Source organism: Octopus bimaculoides, chromosome 19 (genome assembly GCF_046866305.1).
Source record: "Octopus bimaculoides isolate indiv1 chromosome 19, ASM4686630v1, whole genome shotgun sequence".
Taxonomy (NCBI): Eukaryota; Metazoa; Mollusca; class Cephalopoda; order Octopoda; family Octopodidae; genus Octopus; species Octopus bimaculoides.
The window spans coordinates 47,926,637-47,952,712 of NC_142946.1; the positions used below are offsets into that span (position 1 = coordinate 47,926,637).

A 26,076-nucleotide genomic window follows, 5' to 3' on the forward strand; every position below is an offset into this window, starting at 1 on the left:
AGTATCCATGTACCTACTCTTCAGCAAGACACCTACCTCTGTCCCTTCTATACCTTTAATCTTTCAACTGGCACAAAGCCATACGCTCTCAATACTACTCCCCACTCCCAGTTGAGTGGTTTTTGTTTTGCAAGATACTTGGTGACCCTGTTGGTGTTGGTGCCACATAAAAAACGCAAAGTATACACTTTAGAGTGGTTGGCATTAGGAAGAGCATCGAGCTGTAGAAACCATGCCAAAACAGACAATGGAACCTGGTGTGGCCCCTGGCCTTGCCAGTTCCTGTCAAGCTGTCGAACCCATGCTAGCATGGAAAACAGACGTTAGATGATGAGGTGGAGTAAATTAAGTAGTTCTACAAGGTAAAGGTAAAGTTACTTTCTCGAGGCATATAGACTCATAAGGGTCAGTTTCCTGGTTTCATGGCATATATATATTCCCCACTTGGCTGGGATGCCAGTCTATGGCAGGATTACTCATTTTTGCCACCTGAGTGGACTGGAGCAATGTGAAATGGAGTGTTTTGCTCAAGAATACAATGCATTGCTTAGCCCAGAAATCAAAACCACAATCTTACGATCATGAGTCCGACTCCCTAACCACTAAACCACGTGGCTCCATAGTTCTATGAGACTTTTCATTCAGAGTCTATCACTAGATGTGATGACAGTAACGTCATCATTATAGACTGGTGGGCATAAAAAAAACTCAGTAGAGATGAATGGCTTGTAAGAGCGTTTTGGGTATGCATCCACTGGAATTCTGTTCTAACCTCATATCTTGAGGCACCACCTGGACACATCATTATATACTTCTCCACAGCAACTAGGGATTCATTTTTTCTCTCTCTTTCCTAAATGTATTTAGCCAAGTAGCCTCCTCTACAACATGAACCTGTACTCCCCCCCCATCTTCTCATACTTTGGTCCTCATCTCCTAGCATAAAGCTCCACCCCACTTGGGTTTTGTAGTCTTGTGAGCTACGTGGTGACCTCAATAGTGCTAGTGGTATGAGAAAAGCATCCAGTACAAACTGTCCAACTCTTACAAGTATGGAACATGGACATTAATTGATAACGGTGATTACCCAATCTATTAATTAGAAATTTTGAAGCTATAAACACAAGAATTCAAGAGCGGATGTCTCTCATAAGTTTAAACGCTGATGACACTGGAGAATTTGGCAAAGAGCTTCAGAAAAGGTTCTAAGTCTGAGAGACCATTGGTATTAAGGTCAACATGACAATGACCAAAAAGTTAGTAAAAGAGAATACAAAATTCTGGTGCCATCTGGTGAGTGGAATTGATTAAAGAGTGGGCAAAGAAGTAAGGATTTAATAATTGGAATTCAGTGAAAATGATGAGTACCTGAAAGATGCAGCGTAATCTCTGGTAAATCGACAGAGAATTAAGACTTTAAATGTGATACACACACAGCAGTGGTTAGTCACCTGTGAAATGAAGTCCATGAACTTTTCATGAATAGTAGATTGCTTTTATTACCAAAGTCATCTAAATGGTGCTGGTAGTTTTAGAGAAAGTATAGTAACTAGAGTAAGAAAATAAAAGTTAAGAGATCTGAAGACTTTACAGGAATCAAAGAGTTTCTCTGTATGTGCAAAACGCAGACAGTATGAGGGAGGTGTAAATGCAATATTGCATGGTGGTAAGATATGGACAGCAATTTAGATCTGGTCAAGTTTATGGCATTATGTCCCCGGTGGGTGAAGGCACATGGCCAAGTGGTTAGATTGTTGCACTCGTGATTGTAAGGTCTTGGTTTCAATCTCCAGACCCAGAGGTGCATTGTGTTCTTGAGCAAAACACTTCATTTCATGTTGCTCCAGTTCACTCAGCTGTGAATGAAGAACCCTGCAATGGACTGGTGTCCCATCCAAGGGGAATATTGCGATCTTGGTCACTTATATGCCATGGAACCCAGGTAGTCAACCGGATGAGTCATAAGACCTGAGGTAGTAAATATCCAAGGGATTTAATTTACTTTTTTACAATTCACACCCTGGGATAGTAAAACCCTGCTACACTGAATTCTTCATGAAATGTTTAATAATCCCAAATTAGGGTTTCTCTTTAAATCAATGTTCCACAGATAAACATGAAAATATAAAGAAAGAAGAATAAACACACACTTTTAAAATGATTTCATACCTTGTCTTCACCATGGAGTGGTTCTATACCGGTCACTTTTCTACCTTTTGCATTTTTACCTCTTGTTGATCGAACATGGATCTGAGTAGAATATTTTAGTTGCTAAAATAAAAAAAATGAAAAAAAAAAAAAAAATATACAGAAAAAATCAATACTGATAAACTGAAATACAAGATCAAAATGATAATAGTGCTCTCCGTTTGTGATCACAATAAACTTATTGCTATTGGTTTGAATATGTCAATATTTTGTTAATTATGTAACCAAAAGTGTTTTGAATAATTCTAACAGCATGAAAGCAAGCTGATTGATGAGAAAACCAACAAATTATAAAATGATAATGAAATTTCTATTGATTTTAATGCTGCCCAACTAATTGGTTCTTTGTGTTATGTTGCTGGAAATTATCAGTCATGCTGATCACTCAAGTGTGACAATGCAACAAAACTGAATAAATAACCAAAGTCATTATTTGGTGTAAAATTCAAGGTAGACTGTCCACTGACAAAGGTAATCTTTAAGTAAAAATAGACAGCATGTATTTTACAGTAAAGTATGTTTTGGGTTAACAATGACAAAACACATTAGAGAGATGTTGTCTAAAATTATAACTGAAAATCAAAGTTCTCTTTTGGACTCACCTTGATTAAATGTCTTCTACTGCAGCCTTGGGCTGACCAAAGCATTGTGAGTGGATTTGGTAAATGGAAACTGAAAGAAGCCCATCATATGTATGTATGTATGTGTGTGTGTGCAGTGGCGGACTGGTCAGGTTGCCAGCTTGCCCAATGGCAAGTGGACCCCTGCGCCATTAGAATCTATATATAGAGGCCTATCCCCTCAAGTTTGAGAATTTTTTATTCGCTCCCGGAAGAGTGCATTAATTATTTCAGCCTGGCTGTGTTTGTAGACAGTTAAAAAGAATACTTTTAACAGAAAAAAAAAAAAAAATTAAATGATAGCATTGTAGTTGTGGATGGGTTCCCTTGTAGTAGCAGTTGAGCCCCCTTAGTCTCCCGGCAACCAATATTTTTAGACCCAGTCCACCACTAATCCATGCAAACATAGAAAACTGGATGTTCAAACAATGGTGATGTATATATTTTAGCTTTAGTTGATAATTGGTGAGGGCCCATGACTCAGTGGTAAGAGCATTGGGCTCATAATCATGAGGTAGTGAGTTCAATTTCTGGACTGGGCTTTGCATTGTATTCTTGAGCAAGACATTTTATTTCATATTACTCCAGTTCAGAAATGAGTTGCAATGTCACTGGTGTCACACTGTATCGGCCTTTGCATTTCTCTTGGATAACATCAGTGGTGTGGAAAGAGAAGGGCAGTGTGCATGGGCGACTGCTGGTCTTCCACAAACAACCTTGCTCAGACTTGTGCCTCAGAGGGGAACTTTCTAAGTGTAATTCCATGGTCATTCATGACCAAAGGGGTTTTTTACCCTAACCCTTTTAGATGATAATTAAATATGGGTTAAAAATAAAAGTCAGTTCTTACCTCTGTTGTAAAAAATATGCATTTACCATCATAAGTGCCAACTACTGCATATTTCCCATTATTACAGAAGTTAGCAGTTGTGATTAAATTAGACGGACTGCTCACTTCATTCCATAGAGTCACTTTTTTATCAGGTATATTCCATAACCGTAGTTTGCCATCAAGAGAACCACTTAGAAAGTACCGGTCATCCTGTAATTGATAAATAAAAGTAAATAGGCAAAAAAAAAGAAGCAAAGAGTGTGTGCAAGTGTGTATGTGCACATATATCTGCATATGTGCATATGTATGTGCATACATGAACATATGTATACATGTATGCATATATGTGTGCTTGTACATGTGTATGCATACATGTGTACATGTGAATGTGTGTGCATGGTGTGCATGCATGTGTACATGTGTGAGCTTGTACATTCATGTATACATGTGAACACATGAATGTACACGTGTGTGCACACATGCATGTATGCGTTAGTGTGCATGTACATGTGTATGCATGTGTGTGTCTTTTATGGACCCTGGGGGGGTCCATATAAAATTTTTGTGGGTCCACACAACAAAATCGTAAATTGGGGATCTACAATAGTATTTGAAGGGCCACTGAAAAAGATTTGGTTTCAGATGTATGTATTGGTTATCTATTGCAAGAAACAGCTAGGTTTCTTTATCTAACATTTGACATAGTTCAACCTACACGAGTTAATGCATGAAAAGCAAAATAGGACATGTATATAAATATAAACAAACTAACATTTATTCTTTTAGAAGCATCGAAATGTGAATTGTACAATACAAACCAAAAAGATTTTTTAAAATTTGGAATGCAAAATTGCTGTTAGAACACCAGAAATTCTGGGTAAATTACCCTTACATGGCTTCCAGAATTTCTGGTGTTCTAATGGCAATTATGGGTTCGAAAAAAAAAAAAGAAAAAGATATCTTCTTGATTGTATTATACGAAACAGGAATTTTGAAAGAAGTTTCTATAAAACTGGTTTTTAAACATTGAGTGGCTATGGGGGTTCACCAGAATAAAATAGTAATCAAAGGGAATACATAGAAACCTAGCTGAAAGCTGACTCACCTTAGGGTGAAACACAATAGCTGTAACAAAGTCAATATGCTGGAAAGTACATAAACATTCCCGTCGCGATATATGCCATAGCCGTACTGTTTTATCCATTGATGATGACAGAATGAAATAGTTCTAAAGAATAGAAAAAATGAAAATACAAAATAAAAAATTGGATTTAATTAACCCCTTCATTACCATATTTCTGTTGAGATACTCTGTGTTTGTTTCAATTAATTTTAAATAAAACAAAGTAAAATAACTGTTATTATTAAGTTAGTGTTGGGAACATAAATTAAGACAAAGTGGAAGATTTTAATTCAGAATTTTTGAAAACAAGACATTTGTACTACAGAATTTGGGGTGGGAGTGGGGCTCTTAGCCAGGCTGGTATCAAAAAGATTAATTAGATCACTGAAAAAGAAATCAGTGGTAATTGAAATGTCTCAAAATGTTGTTTTTTACTAATTAGAAACTTTCTAAAAGTAAATTAGAAAATCATTAAATATGTGAGGAATTTCTAATGGTTTAAAATTTTGAAGAGTTTGATAGCAGTTAAGTCATTTTTAGATTGGACCTAACTGCTATTTGGCATTGTAAAACATATTTGCAGAAAATTAAAAGAAGATTCCTAGTTATCGATTCTTAACTGTAAAAAGAACACAAACAAAATCAAGAATAGAAATAATAGGGATAGGGCGCTGAAGAACAGCTGATAATTTAGGGTCCCAGAATAAGTCATTAGAATGTCACAGGAAAGAATTACAAGATGAATTCTTTAAACTAAGCCATTTTAGCAGGAAACTTGAGAGCAGAGCAAGAATGAAATGGTTGGGAATCTAGTTGGAAAAGAATAACAGTTGCTTCTGGTAAGACCCTATGGAGGAGATGCTAAAGGACTCTACACCAACAACTCTCCCAGGAATAGCGGGCAGAGAAAATGGATGAATGGACAATAAGTGAACACGTCACCAATATAATAAAGAGAATGGGTTGAACAGGCAATTTATTTATTTGAAAGTTTCCTTTAAAAAGCACCCAGTACATGTTTTAAAGTGGTTTGCATTAAGGGGATCCAGCTGTAGAAACCACACCTAAGCAGACACTGGAGCTCATTGTGGTCCTTTGACCCATCAGATCTTGTCAAACCATCCAATCCATGCCAGCAAGGAACACAGGCATTAAATGAAGACTTGAAAGAATGAGACGGAAGAGAATTTCAAAGTCTGGCAGGTCGAGGAAAGAAAGTTATGACCATTGAAAGATGGCCTTATTCATGGAAGCACAACAACATTTGGATGAAGATGCTGTGAGTTTCAAGTCCGGTGAGTTGGCACAAAGTGATCTAGAACTAAGAGCACTTCCTGTGGTAATAACGATAGGAAAGGCGGTGAGCTGGCAGAACCGTTAGCATGCCGGGCAAAATGCTTAGCAGTATTTTGTCTGCCGCTACATTCTGAGTTCAAATTCTGCCGAGGTCGACTTTGCCTTTCATCCTTTCGGGGTCAGTTAAATAAGTACCAGTTATGCACTGGGGTCGATGTAATTAGCTTAATCCCTTTGTCTGTCCTTGTTTGTCTCTTCTATGTTTAGCCCCCTTGTGGGCAATAAAGAAATAAATAACGATAGAAAAGACTAAAACTGGCATCACCATACTGATGTGACAAGCACTGCAGAGTTGAAGCAAGAGAGGGACCAATTCAAATTAGAGACCCAGTTAAGGAGATCCAAGTGACAAAATGGCGCACCTGCCCAATATTCATTTATTCTTTTACTTGTTTCAGTCATTTGACTGCAGCCATGCTGGAGCATTCCCTCGAGGGGTTTTAGTTGAATGAATCGACTCCAGGACTTATTCTTTAAGCCTAGTACTTATTCTATCATTGCTAAGTTATGGGGACGTAAACACACCAACACCGGTTGTCAAGCAGTGATGGAGGGACGAACACAGACACAAAGACACATACACACACACACATTGATATAAATACATATATATATACAAGGGGCTTCTTTCAATTTCAGTCTACCAAATCCACTCACAAGCAGAACTAATAAAGGTAAGGAAAATGTGTCGTTCTTGCAAATTTCAAAATATTTTCCTTCAATTCTTATATGTTGCTGAAATGTAAATCTAATTAGAGTTTCTAATTAAAACAACAATAATTTGAAAATACTCAAAAGTTGTGGAAGGTTAGAAATATTAGAAAGAATATCAAATTTCAGTTTTAAAAAACATGTTTGGAATATTATCAAACAAACTTCTCCAAGTTTGGCATTTAGTTTGTCTTAATGAACATTACCTAGTTAGGCTGTAAGAAAGCAGAAAGCTACCTTGGACCATGAAATATCTAATAGATCAGCAGAATGTCCTCTATAGGTGCAGAAAGGCTTTTTCACAAATGGAGCATTTTTGTATTCATCTTCAGTTTGTCCAATTCCCTGAAAACATGAAAAAACCACAAATAATAACTGAAACGTGAAACAAATACTTTAGACAACATTTTCAAACAATAATTTAAAAGAACATGTCAATCACTTGAGAGGTATTAAACATTTCAATAATCAAATGAAATTGAATTAATTTAATGATTTTTCTAATTAAGGCACAAGGCCAGCAATTTTTGAAGGAAGGGATAAAGTTCATTACATCGACCCCAGTACTTGACTGATACTTTATTTTATCTGCCCCAAAAGGATGAAAGGCAAATTTGATTTCAGCAGAATTTGAACTCAGAATGTGAAGCCAGAAAAAATGCTGCTCAGTATTTTGTTTCATGTGCTAATGATTCTTCCAGTTCACCATCTTGTATTAATTGAATAAGAAATCGTAGTCTTGGCCGATGAGTGAAAGGTTTTTGTATTTATTACAATAAAAACATGAAAATCAGTTAAGAAAGAAATATCAATGCATTTACTTTTTTATCCAAATTGGAAGTTTCAGAGGATGTGGTGGAATCCAAACTTTCCCGGGATGTAGAGGGGGACATCTTATCTAAAATTATAGGAAAAATAACAAACATTACAATTAGAAGCTGTTAGAAGTTTTTTTCGAAAAGCATTAAAAACAGTGTATTTCATGTTGAGACGGAAAGCATTTTGTGCTGATAGAGGGAGTATTTCATGTTGATACAGGGAGTATATTGTGTTGAAACAAGGAGTATTTCGTGCTGATACACTGAAAACACTGGGAACAGGTTATCAACAGTGGTGTCTGTGGGGAACATGTAGATTAAATTGAGAAGTAAGAGAATTTGTTGCTTTGAAAAATTCAGTTTCTTTTTGGCCAAACCTTGTATGTGTACATGTGTGTGCATGCCAAGTGAAATCGTAGTTATGGCCGATGCCAGTGTCACGTGACAGGCACCCATGCTGGTGGCACATAAATGCACTCATTCCAGTGGCACGTAAAAAGCACCCACTACACTCTTGGAGTGGTTGGCATTAGGAAGGGCATCCAGCTGTAGAAACCATGCCAAATCAGACTGGAATCCGGTGCAGCTCTCCAGCTTACTAGTTCCAGTCAAACCATCTAACCTATGCCAGCATGGAACATAGATGCTAAATGATGATGATGATGCATGCATGTGTATGTGTGTGTGTGTGTGTGTGTGTGTATACCAGTGTAACTTCCTTATGATATCTACTCTTCAGTGGGCAGGTCACTGGCTTTTCAAGGAGAGCCATACCTTCAGATTAACTCAGCTGTTCGATAAATAGAGATTAATAAAAGGATGAACAGACTAAATAAGGGGTTCAATATCATTGACTAATATCCCTTGAAGGTGCTGCCCCAACATGACCATAACTCACTTGCTGAAACCAGTAAATAAGAATAAAAGAATGATATACCTGCATACTTTTGACCCATATCTTCGAAATAAAGATAGGCATTTTTTAGAATCCAGATTCTCAGAACACTGTCCTGCCCACCAGTAGCCTGAAATTTTAAGACAAGATATTTGAGATAATTCTTAAATTTGAAAAATTCTTTGAAAAAAATCATTAAAACCATTTTTTTATTCCGTCTGCCTTAGCGAAGGCGGAGGTATTGTTTGTCCATGGACAAGATATCTCAAGAGCCAATGAATCGATTCAGATGAAACTTTCAGGGATGTTTGGCCTCATGACAGGCACAAACTGATTAGATTTTGGGATCAATCTGGTACTGGACAAGAGAGCAGAAACTTTGGCCAAGGCAACACCAATGTCCTCTCAACAATTAGCCAGAGATGATTTTTAAAATGAGAATATCTGAAATAAACTTGACTGCTCTCACAAACGAAAATACTAAAGATGAACCCAACGGCTCTCAAAAATTAAGTAAAAAAAAAAACCCAGAAAAATAACCCAGAATCCTTGTCTGGTACCAGATTGATCCCAAAATCTAATCAGTTCATGCCAGTCACAAGGCAAAACATCCCTGAAAGTTTCAACTAAATCCATCCAGTGGTTCTTGAGATATCTTGTCCACAAACAAACAAACACAACTGAAAACAATACCTCCAACTTCGCTAAGGTGGAGATGACAAGAGCTTCAGCCAAAAGATATAACATTTGTTACTTGGAAAATAAAATATTAATGATAAACTTTACAATTGTCTTCTAAAATTTTGTAATCAATGAAAAATACTCACCAGTAAACGTCCACAAGGCGAGAATTTCATGGTCCAGATTGCATTCTATAAACAGAATAAAATTTATGAAAACAAGATGAACTCCATGAAAATATTCAAAAGTGATAATATTGGATTCAAATTTTGGCACAAAGTCAGCAATTTCGGAGGAGGGTTTAAGTCGATTACATTGACCTCAGTACTCAACTGGTACTTATGTTATCAACCCCTAAAGGATGAAAGGCAAAGTCGACCGTGACAAAATTTGAACTCAGAATGTAAAGATAAACAAAATGCTGCTAAGCATTTTGGTCAGCATGCTAACAATTCTGCCAGCTCCCTGCCTCACTCAAACACAATAATATTAACAAGTTCAATATTCATCTACAGATGCAGTGCTTAGACACCATTGTCAGTGTTGTGTCCTAGAGTCACTGGGCTTGTTGTTTCAGGCCTTACAACATACACCCTTGTCCAGGCAACCTGACCTAGGTTGATCAAACTGAGGTCAGTGTCCAAGTGGTTTCCTACTGACAGCATCAATCACCTTTTTTCAACCCAAACCTTCTACACACTTTCTCAGCAGCCTTTATGCTGTTCTCGATAATTGTTCTTCAGTAAGCTTCAGAAATGTCTAGAGTTTCATAGGCCTTACTCAAATTATGACCTACAAATCCTTGATTACCAATCTCTACCAGCAAATATCTTGTTCTTTACCCATTCTTGTGGTAGTCCTCTACCAACTCCTGTTACTTGTTTCTCTTCCTCTCTCGAGCTTCCGCCATCCTTTCTTTCCATGGCACAAATATACAACGTGTTTGGGATTAATTTGACAGTTTGCATAAAAATGAAAAGAAAACACATCCCATCCAAAAACAGAAGTATTTTTAAAATAATCAAAAAAATATCAACTAGATTATGGCTGGGATATAACAGTTTACTCAAAGTAGCTGCCCTCAGCTTACACCACGACCTCAAGACAGCTGCAGAACCTGACACATGCATTCCTCATTGTGTCCCTGGGAAGATCTTAGCCTCCAGTTTGACCTAAGTGTTGCAGGCAGAGCAGATGGTGTCTTTCTTTACTTTGCTCCACACATAGTAATCCATGGGAAATGGGAGGCCAGAAATTGGGTCTGGAGGAGTCATAGAAATTCTCTTGACAACTACTTCTATCTCTTTCCAGAGGTATGGCAAAGAGCCAAATCCTGCTGCCACACATATGGTGATCCAGCAGCAATTCTCTCCAGCCAGGGATTGACCAATCTCTAGCAGCTTCACATAGCGACCTGAATTGAGTCTACAGCCCTGTTCAAAGGTTTTGAGAGACATGACATCACCCTTACTAGGGACAAACACAAAGGCCATCACAGTTTGGGGGAACTTGGTTTTCATGATAAGTGGGACATCCCATGGATTGTAGGTAATTTACCTGGTATTCTCGGTGTTGTGCAACTGGTCCTGGCAGAAGTTCTTTTCATCTGAGAAGAACCAGATCATCCCTGGTTCAACAGGATGCCTCGGCTAGTTCAGGAGTTTCTTTGCCTTTGTCAAGCAGTTCTCCTTGGCCTTGGCTGTCAGAATTTGTCCCTTGCCCCTCTTGTATGAGTGGTAGTGAAGGTTCTCATTCAGGGCAAGCTTCATAGTGGTGACTCCAACACCCAGCTCTCTGGCCAAAGACTGGATTCCCTTGCTTGGATCTTCTATCATCCTCTTCTGCAATTGTTGGATGAACACCAGCATGCAGATGCAGTCAGAATGCCAGCTGCATCTCTTCTTGCTAACCACAGCTTTGTTGTCTCTGCTGCAACTGTTCATGTTATGTTTTACAGGCTTTGCAGTGTTCACAAAGCATTAGGCAGCAATCCTGATGTTGGTATTTCGACACCCAACGCAAATCATCACGACACATGTAACTCCTTCCCAATATCCAAATGGCTTCCAGTCCTCCAGGTCAGCTAACTTTTTCTGAATTACAACTTCAATATTTATGTTCTCCAACGCTGTTGACTGTTCACCAATACATCCAGCTGTTCCTTAAAATAGGAGGCATAAAAATAATCATCAAATTTAGCCTGGATACTCTGTATTGATAGAAATTATAACATTTATAATCTCTGCAAGTATATTCCAAAGATATTTTTAACAATACCATCCTAGAAACAATTTAATATTTGTGAAAAAGACAATTAGTTAAACATTCGAATTACGTAGAGCATTACTTTCCTTTGTTACAGTACAGCCACGATCCTAAACATAAACCTTTCTTCCATATCCTTTCGCTCTCTCTTTTTTTTTTTTTTGCTGCTAGTTTTGTTTCTGTTACTGAAACTCAGGAGAGATTTCTCTAGATGCAACTATGAACGTTGGTACCCATAACATTTTATAAGTTACCCTCTCTAGAAAACATGATAGTAATAGGTTTAACACCATCTCATGGCTCTTGGGTACTTGCCTTATCGAAGTGCTTAGGCTGATAATGAAGTCTCCAGTGGGAAGACAACAAAGCCCTCGATGTGCAATGTTTGCTGTAAACCTTTTCCATGATAATACCATTGAATGCTGGAGGGTACTTGTGGAAAAGATTCCTAATTGAGGTTTACTGACAGCTAAGGCAAAGGTTTGAACTTGGCAGAATTTGAACTCAGAATGTAAAGACAGACGAAATACTGTTAAGCATTTTGCCCAGCTCGCTGCCTTGAAAGTAGATATTGGAACCGAATGCAGTCCATGGGCCCATCAGATCCTGCCAAAACATCCAACCAATGCCAGCATGGAACATGGATGTAATGATCTTTCTAAGGTCTCATTGCAGGAATCATGTGCAAGGGTGTATATATATATATATATATATATATATATATATATATATATACACATTATAACAATAATCATGAAACATGACTTCAAAGTGTCGGTAAGCAGAGCAAAGATAATGTTAATATTACCGAGTGTTCTCCACTCAAGTCCTGAAGAAGTCTTGGCTGAGAAAAATCCCATGGTCCCTTGTTACTGCTGGATACTTTAATCTGAAAAAAGTAAATTTGTATTTCTTTTATTCCATAAGTCAACATATTTAATCACAATCATTCATCAAACACTGTTTTACAATAGCATCAGAATAACAACAATATAAAAAATTTAAACCAATGACATTGCTTCAACTCATTCCCTGGTCCTTCCTGCATTTGTGTACAAGAGCATTTGTTTGTATATAGTGCTGTTGTTGTTGTTGTTGCTGCTTCAACTTGAAACACAGACACCTACCAACACTGATTTCCTAGAATGGCCACTCTACTAACTGACACAAAGTCAATCACCAACACACCCCAGTCTCCATCCTACTGTGCTCCTCTTTCTGCTTTTATTACTGGTACCACAATGGTCTATGCTCCATAGAACTTGTTGCTTATGCTCAAGCTCAGTCCTCAGCAAGCATGCTTATGATGAAATGTATTCAAAGTGGCATGTATATTTTTTTGTAGAGTACAAATTTATTATTCTTAATATACCAAATGCTTATGTACACACATACAGAATTAAATCTGACTTAAATCTAAAAGAAATAAAATGCAAAACAACCTTATATATCTTGCCATCAATGGAATATTCCTCTTCAATGCCAGCTTCATCCCCTTGAAGAACTGAAAAATAAATATATCCATGTTAAAAATGTTAACATCCTATCATATAGAAGAATGTAATGGAGGACTCAACTCACAACTGAAATAAATATTTCTGATCTATGATATTAAGTTTTGGGATTTTATTTTGAAATTTGGATTATTTGGCATTGCTGGTCACAGATCTCCAACAAACTAACCATAACTTCACTGATACCATGATTAGGAAGTGTCACCAGCTTTTCAATTGTCTGCCAATATACATCAGAGAAACATACATACATATATATATATATACATAAATGCTGGCACTCTGTCAGTTATGAATATGAAGATTCCAGTTGAACCAATCCATGGAACAGCCTGCTTGTGAAATTAATGTGCAAATGGCTGAGTGCACCACAGACACACATGCCCTTAACATAGTTCTCGGGGAGATTCAGCATGACACAGAATGTGACAAGGCTGGCCCTTTTGAATTACTGGTACAACTCATTTTTGCCAGCTGAGTGAGCTGGAGCAACATGAAATAAAGTATCTTGCTCAAGGACACAACACACTGCTGGGAATTGAACTCATGACCTTACGATTGCAAGCCAAACACTCTAACCACTAACCCATGTGCCTTCACTTACATAAATGCACACCCGATCACACAGATATACACAGACACATACACACACACACACACACACACAAATGATGGCTGCTTCCCTGTTCTTGAGTATAGCCATCATCATCATCATTATTTAACGTATGTTGTCCATGCTGGCATGGGTTGGATGGGTTGACTGGGCTGGCACACTGGAAGGCTGCACCAGGCACCAGTCTGATTTGGCATGGTTTTCTACAGCTGGGTGCCCTTCCTAACACCAACCACTCCGAGATTGTAATGGCTGCCCAACCAGTTGCAGTTTCTTCTCAATCCTTTTCCAAGATGTTAGCTTTCTTCAGCTCTGTGGCCTGCCAGATCCTGTCAGCCGATTTAACTTAATCCAGCATGGTAAATGGACCTAAATGATGATGATGCTAATGCACCATCTTCCACAAACATTAAAACTAAACAAAGTAGCTTTTGAATCTGGGAAATCTAGGACTAAATAAGAATAAAACAACGAAAGAGAATTCCATACCTTTTTTACTTTGATCTGCTACTGATTTCACACGATTCATGGTTTTGCCAACAGTTTTTCCGATAAACTTCTTAATTTTTGTACTACAAAGGAATTTCAAAATTATAAAGAAACACTTATATTAAGTGACAGAGAATTCTGGAAATCTTTCGATTTCAAATTTTTTTTTCATACAGCATCAGACCACTGCCAGCACAGCTACAACTATCACCACCATCACCACCACTATTAACCTCACCTCAACCACAACTACCACTTAGTTATACAACATTCTGGTGTATAACAATGCGTCAATAATATATACATATATATATATAGAGAGAGAGAGAGACAATGTGTTCTTTGTCTATCTCCTTAACTTCTTGGAGATTTTAGGTATAATTATACTAATGTGTCCATCTGTTCTAATTTAATTAAGTTCTATGTCTTTGTGCAGCTGAGGATTGCTCTGCATTTTAAATTGATGTAATGATTGCATTGTTCAATTAAATGGAGTTGCATGAAACAATTGTACTACATTACCTCTGGATATCCTTGTTGCTTATTTTTATATATATATATATATATATATATATATATATATATATATATATATATATATATATACAGGGGTTGGACAAAATAATGGAAACACCTAGCATCATAATTTTGAAATACCTATAAAACCGTCAAAAGCTTGTTTATTTTTATGTTTTTTGATTTATCATTAGTGTTGCTTAATATGTTTTTCTAAAATTGCTTTCTTTTCAGATATCATCAGCAAAAGGTAATTAAAATTCATTAAAATGACAGATCTATCAGACTTTCAAAGAGGTCAAATTGTTGGTGCTCATATGGCAGGCGCTAGCGAAACAAAAACAGCTGAAATGTTTGTTGTATCAAGAAGTACTGTCTTGAAATTAATGACAGCCTTTAAGAAGGAGGGAAAAACCTCATCGAAACAAAACTCCAGAAGAAAACCAAAACTTTCAGATAGGGACTGTCAGACTCTTACTCAAACAAGCAAAAGAAGATAAACTGAGATGAATCCAATAATGTATTTAACCCAGAGACAATGAAATGCCTACATGTAGACTCTTATTAAGCTGACAATCCAGTAATTTATCTTTTTGGTCAATAATTGATTCCACTTGAGTGTCCACTTGCAGGTTGGGAATTTAGCGTCAGCAATTTTTAAAATATTTTTTACTGCGTTCAACACATTTTATTCTACCTTCCTCAGTTCGTTTAGCTGTAGGGAATAGTTACTAGAACTCAGTGAACTTTCAAAAAAGGGACAAGCATCCTAGCCAGAGAAAGAATTTTCTCTCTCTCTCTCTTTACTACAATAAAAATTGAAATTAAATACTAAATAGTTAAAACCTAAAGCATGGTCAATGTGAACATCAATAAGTTAACAACGGCAGATAAAATGTGGATGAGAATCAAACACTAGAGGGTAGGTATCATAAGGGGGTAGGAATGGATTAAGTAGTTAACACAGGGTGGATAATATTCTTTTCTTTTCTACTCTAGGCACAAGACTCAAAATTTTTGGGGAGGGGACCCAGTTGATTAGATTGACCGCAGTATGCAACTGGTACTTAATTTATCAACCCTGAAAGGATGAAAGGCAAAGTTGACCTCGATGGAATTTGAACTCAGAACATAAAGACAGCCGAAATACCACTAAGTATTTCGCCCAGCATGCTAACGTTTCTTATTTCTTTACTGCCCACAAGGAGCTACACAGAGGGGACAGAGGGGTTTGCAACATTTTGCTTGTCGTGCTAACAATTCTAGCAGGTTGTCCCCACACCTTTTCTAATATTGGTCAAAAACATTTTAAGCCCTCAAAGTTACTACTAATGCTCGCTTCACACACTCACTGACGATAATCTCTTCTGGTGATTTCAGATATATATATATAGGCACAGGAGTGGCTGTGTAGTAAGAAGCTTGCTTCCCAACCACATGGTTCTGGATTCAGCATTTTGTCCATCTTTACATTCTGACTTCAAATCCTGTTAGGGTCAACTTTGCCTTTCATTCTTTCGGGGTTGATAAAATAAGCACCAGCTGAGCACTGGGGTCGATGTAATGAGCACTGGGATCGACTCTTTTCTTGAAATTGCTGGCTTTGTGCCAAAAGTTGAAACCAATAGTAGAAAAGATGAAGATTGTTTCTTTGACATATACACCCACTGTGTCTTTGTGCTGATGAAGGAGACAAGATAGTCATGTCTATATTGAAGAAAGCTGTTAAGAATTTTGTCCATGGAGGTAGTGCAAGTTTGACACAAGTTGTCTCGGTTGAAGGCGGCAAGGCATATGCATGGAAAGTTGAAGGGGGTGTGAAAAGTGCTACCATTTCTAGAGACATGAGCATTACAGAGTGACGGAAAAGAAGTCGTTAATATAGAGGAGGGAGTATGTGCGTAGTAACGCAAACAAACCCCTGGGGCACTTCTGAGTTGTTGCAGCACAGGTCAGAGAAATTTCCCATGAGGCATACTGGCAGTCCGATACAAAGCTTCCTATCCAAGAGAGAAAACCAGGATGAAACTGAAAGGTAAGTATTTTAATCAAGACAGTTTTATGTTGGACATAGTGAAATGCTTTGATGATATAAGTGCAACAGCATTTTTTTTTTGCCAAATTTCTTAAAATCAAGTGAACATTGGTGAGTGATGTAGTGAGCTTCATTGATGACCTGGTAGGTATTAAGGAAGGTGATGGACTCAAGGTGTTGGAGATGACTGTTAATGGCTGTTTCTATCAGCTTACAGATATATAATCAAATGTTTTCCAGTTATGACTATCTTTTTCAGGGTTACGTAGAAATACATAGTCTTATATATCTTTTCTTATGTAAGCCAGTGTAGGATATGATCTGAAAGGGACTTGCTATTTTTAACATCTCAAACATGCATGAGATGAGCTCCTTTGTTCATCATCACCATCATTTAACGTCCGTTGTTCATGCTGGCATGGGTTGGACGGATTGACCAAGGCTGCTAAGCTGAGAGGCCACACCAGACTCCAGTCTGATTTGGCACGGCTTCTACAGCTGGATGCCCTTCCTAATGCCAACCACTCCGAGAATGTAATGGGTGCTGTTGCGTGCCACCAGCACAGGTGCCAGTTGCAGGACACCAGTGTCTGCCATGACTACGATTTCACTTGGCTTGATGGGCCATCTTCTCAAGCACAGCATATTGCCAAACGCCTTGGTCATTTGTCATTGCCTCCATGAGGCTCAACACTCAGAAGGTGCTTTTTACATGAAACCAGCCTCCATTCAGTAAGTTAAAATGTTAGGTAAATTATTGGCGAAGTTAGAGAGATTGACCTTCTTTAAGAACATGACACACTATTTCCCACTATTGGTATAAATTCCTGTAAAGATAGAGATATCGAAGGGCTACTTCAGAGAAAGAAGGGGATAAATAATTGAGTCTGCAGGAATGAAAAAGATTGATGCCGACTGGAGTGGAATTTGAACTTAAAATACATAAAAAACAAACAATTTAAAGCATTTAAATAAGTTTGTTATTTTTGCTCACCTCTTCATCTTTATTACTATATTAATGTAATTAAATAAAAAGATGAAGGAAGGTAGGGTTAATATAATAAAGTATGTGAATTCTAAGTTTTTTAAAATTGCTTGATTTAATTAAGTAAAACTATAAAAAGTTGTTAGAAGATTACAATCATTATTTTCAAAAATCTCTGTCAAACATAACCACAACAAAGAAGCTGTTCAACTATTTTTGTGCTTACACTTTTATGAAAATATACCACCTAGTGCTTTGATTAATGTTAAATATAATCAAGAATTTAGTAGAGATTAGTGAAACAACTAACTTTGCCATTATTTGACTGGTGTTTGGAAACAATGAAATATTCTTACATGTAAGTATGATGCAGTGCTTTAATTTCAATATGGGCGCATTTAAATAGACAGTGCCATAGCACTGGAGTTGGTCTTAAGAACGTTGGTATTGAAAGGGTAAACAGAATATTATGACAACTTATCTATTCAATATTAGTTTCAAATTTTGGTACAAGGCTAGCAATTTCAGGGGAGGAGTAAGTCGATGACATCGAACCCAGACTCAACTGGTACTTACTTTACTGACCCCGAAAGGATGAAAAGCAAAGTCGACTTAGACAGAATTTGAACTCAGAACATAAAGATAGATAAACTGCTGCTAAGCATTTTGCCCATTGTGCTAACAATTCTGCCATCTCACCACCTTATACTTATTTATACAATATTCTTTTCAACTCTAGGCACAAGGCCCAAAATTTTGGGGGAGGGAGCCAGTCGATTACATCGACCCCAGTATGCAACTGGTACTTAATTTATCGACCCCCAAAAGATGAAAAGTAAAGTCGACCTCGGTAGAATTTGAACTCAGAACATAAACACAGACGAAATACTGCTAAGCATTCCGCCTGGCATGCGAATGATTCTGCCATCTCACTGCCTTATACTTATTTATACAATATTGTTAACCATAGTGTGAAGATGCATGGCCTGGTGGTTAAGGTGTTGCACTTAGAATTGCATGATCATGGTTTTGATTTCCAATCCAAGTGGTGCATTGCGTTCTTGAGTAGAACATTTTTTCTTGTTGCCCCAGTTCACACAATGGGCAGCCTTGAGACAAATTGGCATTCCATTCAAGGGGAATGCTGATCTGCCCACCTACCCAGTTTATTTGCACCTTTCAAAAACTACAACAATGTGAGGAAGTGCATTGTGACCAGTGGTGTACAACAACATCTCATAGTCTGGTCGATACAGTGATACACCAGTTAAATATAGTATACTCACGCCTTGCTCTTGGTCCCATGTTGGTCAGATAAGCTTCGGCTATTTTCTGATTTACATTCGTCTTCTTCTGAACCTTCAGTTTTACGATCCTCACCTTCACTAAAAGTGAAGAAAAAATCTATTTCAGATTTATTAAGAAACCTTTGTCTGAAATAAACTAAGAAACATAACAGGAACTAGATTATCTAATTTGAATGAAAATGGTATTGTATAGAGAAAAACAGCTTGTTTTAAATCTCTGTGTGAAAGATATACAGTAACAGTATCAAATGGTAAAGTTTATTTGCCAACAGAACGTGGTAGTCCTATAGAAGATGATGTGACTGTTGTTTTAGCCCTAGGAAAACGTCTTTTTCCAGTTGGCTATCAACACAGTCTGTGTTGTGTCGATAGCCAGCTGGAAAAGATGTTTTCCTGGGGCTAAAACAACAGTAACATCCTCCTTTATAGGACTGCCACGTTCTATTGGCAAATAAACTTTACCAATGGCATTGTAGTTGATAGTAAAAATGAAGTCTAGCTAGTGGTAAGAGATGGTAAGAGATATTAAATTATTTAAAAACAAGAGCACTCAGAGAGCACAAACCTCCGCCAAGGCAACATCAACATCCACTCAATGATTAGCCAGAGATGATTTTTAGAATGAGAATATCTGAAAAAATTTTAACTGCTCTCACAAACAAGAATACTAAAAATGCCATCAGAATGGGTGCCATTTGTCTGACACCGGGGTGTGTGTGGGTGCCATTTGCATGACACTGGGGTGCATTTATGCTCCACCAACACGGGTACCAATTTTCGTGACAACAGTATCTGCCACAACTGTGATTTTGCTTGGCTTGATGGGTCTTTTCCTCAAGCACGACATAATGCTAAAGGTCTTGGTCATTGCCTCCGTGAAACCCAATGGGTTTCTTCTTTCAGTTTCTGAATACCAAATCCACTCACACAGCTTTGGTCAGTCTGGTGCTATAGTGAAAGGACACTTGACCGAGGTGCTATACAATGGGACTGAACCCAAAACCATGTGGTTGGAAAACAAGCTTCTTAACTACACAGCCATACTTGTGCCAGACAGTACAAATCAATGATATTTTAAAGAAATATCACAACAAATATTCTGTTTTAATCACTGCAAAAAATGAAGAGAGGAAGCAAAAAAGATTAAATTAATATTAAAACATAATGTCATATGTATATATATATATATATATATATATATACCCTAAATATTCATGTGTCCTTTGAATTATATGTAAATCAAGTGGGTTTATACAGCGAGGTAATTCGTCTTCAGCCACACTTAGAGGGACTTTTTGTCCTGTATCAAGATTAGTTATGTAGACGGATTCCAAAATTTCCTAAAACAGAGAAATGTAAACAAAAGTCATTTCAAACACAAAAAAATCAACAACAAAAATTATGAAATGATAACCACAAATAGACCAAGTAGTAATTTTATCTATTATACATTTAGGTAAACATTCGTGTGTTGAGGGTGCTGGTGTAGTCTCTGCCGCCAACTGCAGGAGCTGAAGTCTGATCAGGCAGTGAAGTAGCTCTGCCAGAGGCCACCAACTGAGGTATGCCAACCATTTTACAGTGTGTACTAAGTGCTTTCATTGTGATAGCAGCATAAGTGAGGTCACCTAGTAAGTTGCAAAACAGGAAAAGAACATGAAAAAGTCCACTCAACTAAGTGGAAGGGGAGTATCTGAGGAGGAGGAGGAGGAGGAGGAGGGAGCTTTATGCAAAATATTAAGTTGCCAGTACCGCCTGACTGGCCTTCGTAGGATTTTTGAGCGAGATCGTTGCCAGTGCCCCTGGACTGGCTCTTGTCCGGGTGGCACATAAAATACATCATTTTGAGCGTGGCCGTTGCCAGTACTGCCTGACTGGCCTTCGTGCGGGTGGCATGTGAAAGCACTCATTACACTCTCTGAGTGGTTGGCGTTAGGAAGGGCATCCAGGTGTAGAAACTCTGCCAAATCAGATTGGAGGCTGGTGTTGCCATCCGGTTTCACCAGTCCTCAGTCAAATCGTCCAACCCATGCTAGCATGGAAAGCGGACGTTAAACGATGATGATGATGATGATGATGATGATAAAGTATGATAGAGGGATATGCACAGGTGTCACGCTGTCGAGGAGAAACATGGCCACCCATAGACATATATGGGTAGGAGTAGGTGGGAAAAAGAAGAATGATGGTGATGGGGTACCACAGTGAGTTCTCAGGATGAAAGAAGGTGAGCGTAAGAAAGGATATAGATAATGGATCAGGGTCAAAGAAATATTCAAGAGAACTTAAAAAAAACAACTTTTAAATAACAAAGTATTACATAAATGCAAACAAACAAACCTGGTCTGTAAGGGAACGGCCGGAATTTGAACGTGGTCTTAACATTTGACTGTAATCACTGGGCAGACTGTTACTTTTTGGAAAATCTTGCAAAGACTTTTGCCTTAGTAAAACACCATCACTTTCTAAAGAAGCTAATGTATTCTGTTCCATGATAGGAGATACCGAATCTTGATCTGAGTTCACAGCACCAGTTTCAGCTTCCTAGTGACAGTTGAAGTATAAAGAAAAAGGAAAAAGTGTATGAATTCATTATAAAAAATGCAAAACAGTTTCATTAATTACCACTGTTGTATAATTAAGAAAATCTTCATGAAAATTATTGTGTTTTGATTAAATGTTTTTGGAAAATTGAAATTTTTGAAAATGTATTGTTTGTATGAAAATGTGATCCTTGTAAATGTTAAGACCTAGGACACTGATTCCAGTTGAAATAACACTAACCTCGGCATTTATTATTCTACTTCCTTCTAAGGCACTTTGTAAATCAAGAGAATGTTGAAGTTCTTTAGTTAAACATTCCACAGTAGATACTGGTGTTAACAACTCCGCAGGAGAAACACAATACATGGACAAGTTTTCCTGCAAATTCAAAAGCAGACAAGAATTTTTGGTAAGATAATGATTATCAAAATACAATAAAAAAGAAATAATAATTTTTTATTTTCATATCTTATTATCTATGGGATAATTAAGACAGATTTGACATCTCAGATCCCTTCAAATTTCAGTCACCTTCAACTTAATAATAATAAATAATAATAATAATAATAATAATAATAATAACACAACAACAATAAAAATAATGATGATGATAATCCTTTCTACTGTAAGCTCAAGGCCCGAAATTTGCCTTTCATCTTGTTGGGGTCGATAAAATTAAGCATCAGTGAAACACTAGGGCTGATGTAATCGACTATACCCCTCCTCCAGACTTCAGGCCTTGTGCCTATAGTAGAAAGGATTATTATTATTATCCATAAATTTATTATTATTTATCATTTACAATTATTTATATCATATTTTCTGGCATACAAGTTGTATTTTTCAGAAAAATTTACAAGACAAATCTGGTAGGTCAACTTATACATAATGTCAATTTTGGAGGAGGAAAATTCCATGTGAAATGCAGCAGGATTTGGAAAGGCAGTGACAATGTTTAAATGTTTTCACTAGATATGCAGGAAAATACGGTAATTCTTTATGCAGGAAAATACGGTAATTCTTTACAATTTACAGGTACAAGATTTTCTGGGCAGGGAACACTGACGGGGTCGGGGGCGTAGGAATACTTCTAGCGGAGAAATGGGTGGATAAGGTAATCGAGGTCGTTAGAGTAAGTGACAGAGTACTTAAGATCAGACTAGTGCTTCATCATAGATTAGCTACTGTCATCTCAGCCTATGCACCTCAACCTGGGCTACCAGATGGTCTGAAAGACCAATTCTATGACACCCTCTTGCAAACTACCTCGTCGACGAGTGACAGGGACCTTCTCTTTGTGGCTGGAGACTTCAACGGTCATGTCGGACGTCGTGCTGGGGGCTTCCATGGCATACATGGAGGCTATGGCTTCGGTTCCCGCAACGAGGAGGGAACCAGACTGCTGGAGTTCTGTGATGCAACCAATCTTATGGTCTGCAATACCAACTTCAGGAAACCTGCCAGTCACCTAGTCACCTACCGCTCCGGCAGACACTCTAGCCAAATTGACTACATCCTCGCCAGAAATAGGGAAAGAGGGCGGCTTATAAATGCCAAAACCTACCCTGGCGAAGAATGTACCCCACAACATAGATTAGTAGTTAGCGACTTTGGGATTAAGGCAAAATGGGTGCCCAGAATTAGACAGGCTTGGAGAAGAAGGGTGTGGAAGCTTAAAGACCCTGCAAACGGACAGAGACTTAGAGACAAGTTACTTGAAGCATTTAACGAAATAGAAGGGGATATAGCATCATACAACGTGGAAGACAATTGGAGATTTCTGCGGGACAACCTGTTGAAAGCCACCGACCAGATTTGTGGGTGGTGTAAGGTCCCCTCCCAACCCAGAGTAACGTGGTGGTGGAACAAGGAGGTAGACAGGGCTATTAGACAAAAGAAACAAGCTTGGAAGGACTGGAAGAACGGTGGTAGCAGGGAATTGTACCAATGTGCCAGAAGGGAGGCTAGGCGACAGGTTTATTTAGCCAGAGGGGAAGCAGATAAGGAAAGATTTGCCAATGTTCTGCGCCGTGAGGACCAAAGACTCGAGGTATTTCGGGTTGCAAGACAGTGTAGGAGAGAGAATAGTGATGTTGTAGGAGAGAAATGTGTTCGCATGGATGATGGTACGCTTGCATTAAATGAGGATGCAAAGAAAGAGGTCTGGAGATGCCACTACGATAGATTGCTTAATAAAGAGAATGAATGGGAGAAAGAGAGCCTGCCTTATGTCGACCCAATAGAGGGACCAGCTATCCGAGTTGATAGTACCAGGGTAGATAAAGCAATTAAGAGTATGAAGACCGGGAAAGCCCCCGGCCCATCAGGAATCACTGCAGAGATGCTCAAAATATCTGGCAGTGTTGGCTATAGCCTAGTCACCCGTATTACGAACCAGGTGATACACGAAGGAGTCATACCCTATGACTGGTGTAGCAGCATCATAGTCAACTGCTACAAAGGTAAAGGGGACGCTTTAGATACAAATAATTACAGAGGCATCAAGCTGTTAGATCAGGTTATGAAAGTTACAGAGAGGGTCATAGCCCAACTAATTAGGGAGCGAATCAATTTAGATGAGATGCAGTTTGGGTTCGTGCCAGGTAAAAGCACTACTGATGCCTTATTTCTAGTGAGACAGTTGCAAGAGAAATACCTAGCTAAGGATAAACCTCTGTACCTGGCTTTCGTTGACATGGAGAAAGCCTTTGACAGGGTCCCCCGATCCCTTATCTGGTGGTCAATGAGGAAACTTGGGATAGAAGAATGGTTAGTGAGAGCTGTGCGAGCCATGTACAGAGATGCTGCCAGTAAGGTGAGGGTTGGAAATGAGTACAGCAATGAATTCCGGGTAGAGGTAGGGGTCCACCAAGGTTCCGTCCTCAGCCCCCTATTATTTACCATAGTCCTCCAGGCAATCACAGAGGAGTTCAAGACAGGTTGCCCCTGGGAGCTCCTCTATGCTGATGACCTTGCCCTAATTGCGGAGTCACTATCAGAACTAGAGGAGAAGTTTCAGGTGTGGAAGCAAGGTCTAGAATTGAAGGGCCTTAGAGTCAACCTAGCTAAAACCAAAATCCTAATAAGTAGGAAGGTAGATAAAACACAAACCCCTTCAGGTAGATGGCCCTGCTCAGTATGTAGAAAAGGAGTAGGTAGTAACTCTATAAGATGTACCCGGTGCAAGCTATGGACACATAAGAGGTGCAGCAACATCAAAGGCAGGTTAACTAGCAAGTTAGTTTTTGTTTGTGGCAGATGTTCAGGTGCAATAAAGACTGCAAACAAACAGGAAACAACTTCTATCTCATTCCAGGGTGAAAAACTAGAGGTAGTCGATAGCTTCCGCTATCTGGGCGACCAAGTTAGTAGTGGGGGTGGGTGCGCTGAAAGTGTAGCTGCTAGAATAAGAATAGCCTGGGCAAAGTTTAGAGAGCTCTTACCCCTGCTGGCGACAAAGGGACTCTCACTCAGAGTAAAAGGCAGACTGTATGACGCATGCGTACGAACAACCATGCTACATGGCAGTGAAACATGGGCTGTAACTGCTGAGGACATACGTAAGCTCGCAAGGAATGAAGCCAGTATGCTCCGTTGGATGTGTAATGTCAATGTGAATACCCGTCAGAGTGTAAGTATCTTGAGAGAAAAGCTGAACATTAGAAGCATCAGTTGTGGCGTGCAAGAGAGACGATTGCGCTGGTATGGACATGTGGTGAGAATGGAGGAGGATAGCTGCGTGAAAAAGTGCCACACCCTAACAGTTGAGGGAACCCGTGGAAGAGGTAGGCCCAGGAAGACCTGGGCTGAGGTGGTGAGGCAAGACCTTCGTACATTGGGCCTCACCGAGGCGATGACTACGGACCGAGACCTTTGGAAATGGGCTGTGCGTGAGAAGACCCGGCAAGCCAAGTAAGATCGTTGCCAGTGCCCCTGGACTGGTTCTTGTGCGGGTGGCACATGAGATGCACCATTTTGAGCGTGGCCGTTGCCAGTACCGCCTGACTGGCTCCTGTAGGATTTTCGAGCGAGATCGTTGCCAGTGCCCCTGGACTGGCTTGTGCGGGTGGCACATAAAAGACACCATTTCGAGCGTGGCCGTTTTCGTGCGGGTGACACGTAAAAGCACCCACTACACTCTCTGAGTGGTTGGCGTTAGGAAGGGCATCCAGCTGTAGAAACTCTGCCAAATCAGACAGGAGCCTGGTGTTGCCATCCAGTTTCACCAGTCCTCAGTCAAATCGTCCAACCCATGCTAGCATGGAAAGCGGACGTTAAACGATGATGATGATGATGATGATGATGATGAATTCTGCTATTTCTCTCAGTTTTTCTAGTTTACATTTCCTTCAGTAAGAGATTTAAAGAATTTGACATTGGGAATTTGCAAGTGATATTGGCTAGAAAGTTTCTTTATCCAATAGAATGGAACAAGATGGTATCCTGATCAAGAATACTGAGTAAGTAAGTAATAAATATGTATAGGTGCCTTTTTTTCTTCAGATTGTTGGAACTGTGATAACTTGTTAAAGGCACTGACCATCAGGATGTCTACAAATTACCA

General features: G+C 38.7%; 1 protein-coding gene across 4 annotated transcripts in view; it reads right to left on the reverse strand.

Annotated features, from left to right (window-relative positions):
* LOC106868358 (WD repeat-containing protein 44) overlaps window positions 1-26,076 on the reverse strand; it is a 59,950-nt gene that overhangs the window by 7,176 nt on the left and 26,698 nt on the right. For 2 of the 4 annotated variants that reach the window (XR_016237435.1, XM_014913574.3), the window contains exons 6-20: window positions 21,753-21,890; window positions 21,309-21,512; window positions 20,172-20,308; window positions 18,948-19,046; window positions 14,126-14,208; window positions 12,952-13,013; window positions 12,318-12,398; window positions 9,391-9,435; window positions 8,606-8,693; window positions 7,672-7,748; window positions 7,088-7,195; window positions 4,766-4,888; window positions 3,679-3,870; window positions 2,170-2,271; window positions 1,369-1,451 (exon numbers count right to left, since the gene is read on the reverse strand). Coding sequence is in view for 2 of the 4 variants with exons in the window: in XM_014913574.3 (XP_014769060.1) it covers window positions 1,369-1,451; window positions 2,170-2,271; window positions 3,679-3,870; window positions 4,766-4,888; window positions 7,088-7,195; window positions 7,672-7,748; window positions 8,606-8,693; window positions 9,391-9,435; window positions 12,318-12,398; window positions 12,952-13,013; window positions 14,126-14,208; window positions 18,948-19,046; window positions 20,172-20,308; window positions 21,309-21,512; window positions 21,753-21,890 (1,622 nt within the window). In the remaining 2 variants the exon portion in view is untranslated. Of the gene's footprint in view, window positions 1-1,368; window positions 1,550-2,169; window positions 2,272-3,678; window positions 3,871-4,765; window positions 4,889-7,087; window positions 7,196-7,671; window positions 7,749-8,605; window positions 8,694-9,390; window positions 9,436-12,317; window positions 12,399-12,951; window positions 13,014-14,125; window positions 14,209-18,947; window positions 19,047-20,171; window positions 20,309-21,308; window positions 21,513-21,752; window positions 21,891-26,076 lie in introns of all 4 variants that reach the window. The other 2 variants (XR_016237436.1, XM_014913573.3) reach the window with 2 other exon arrangements.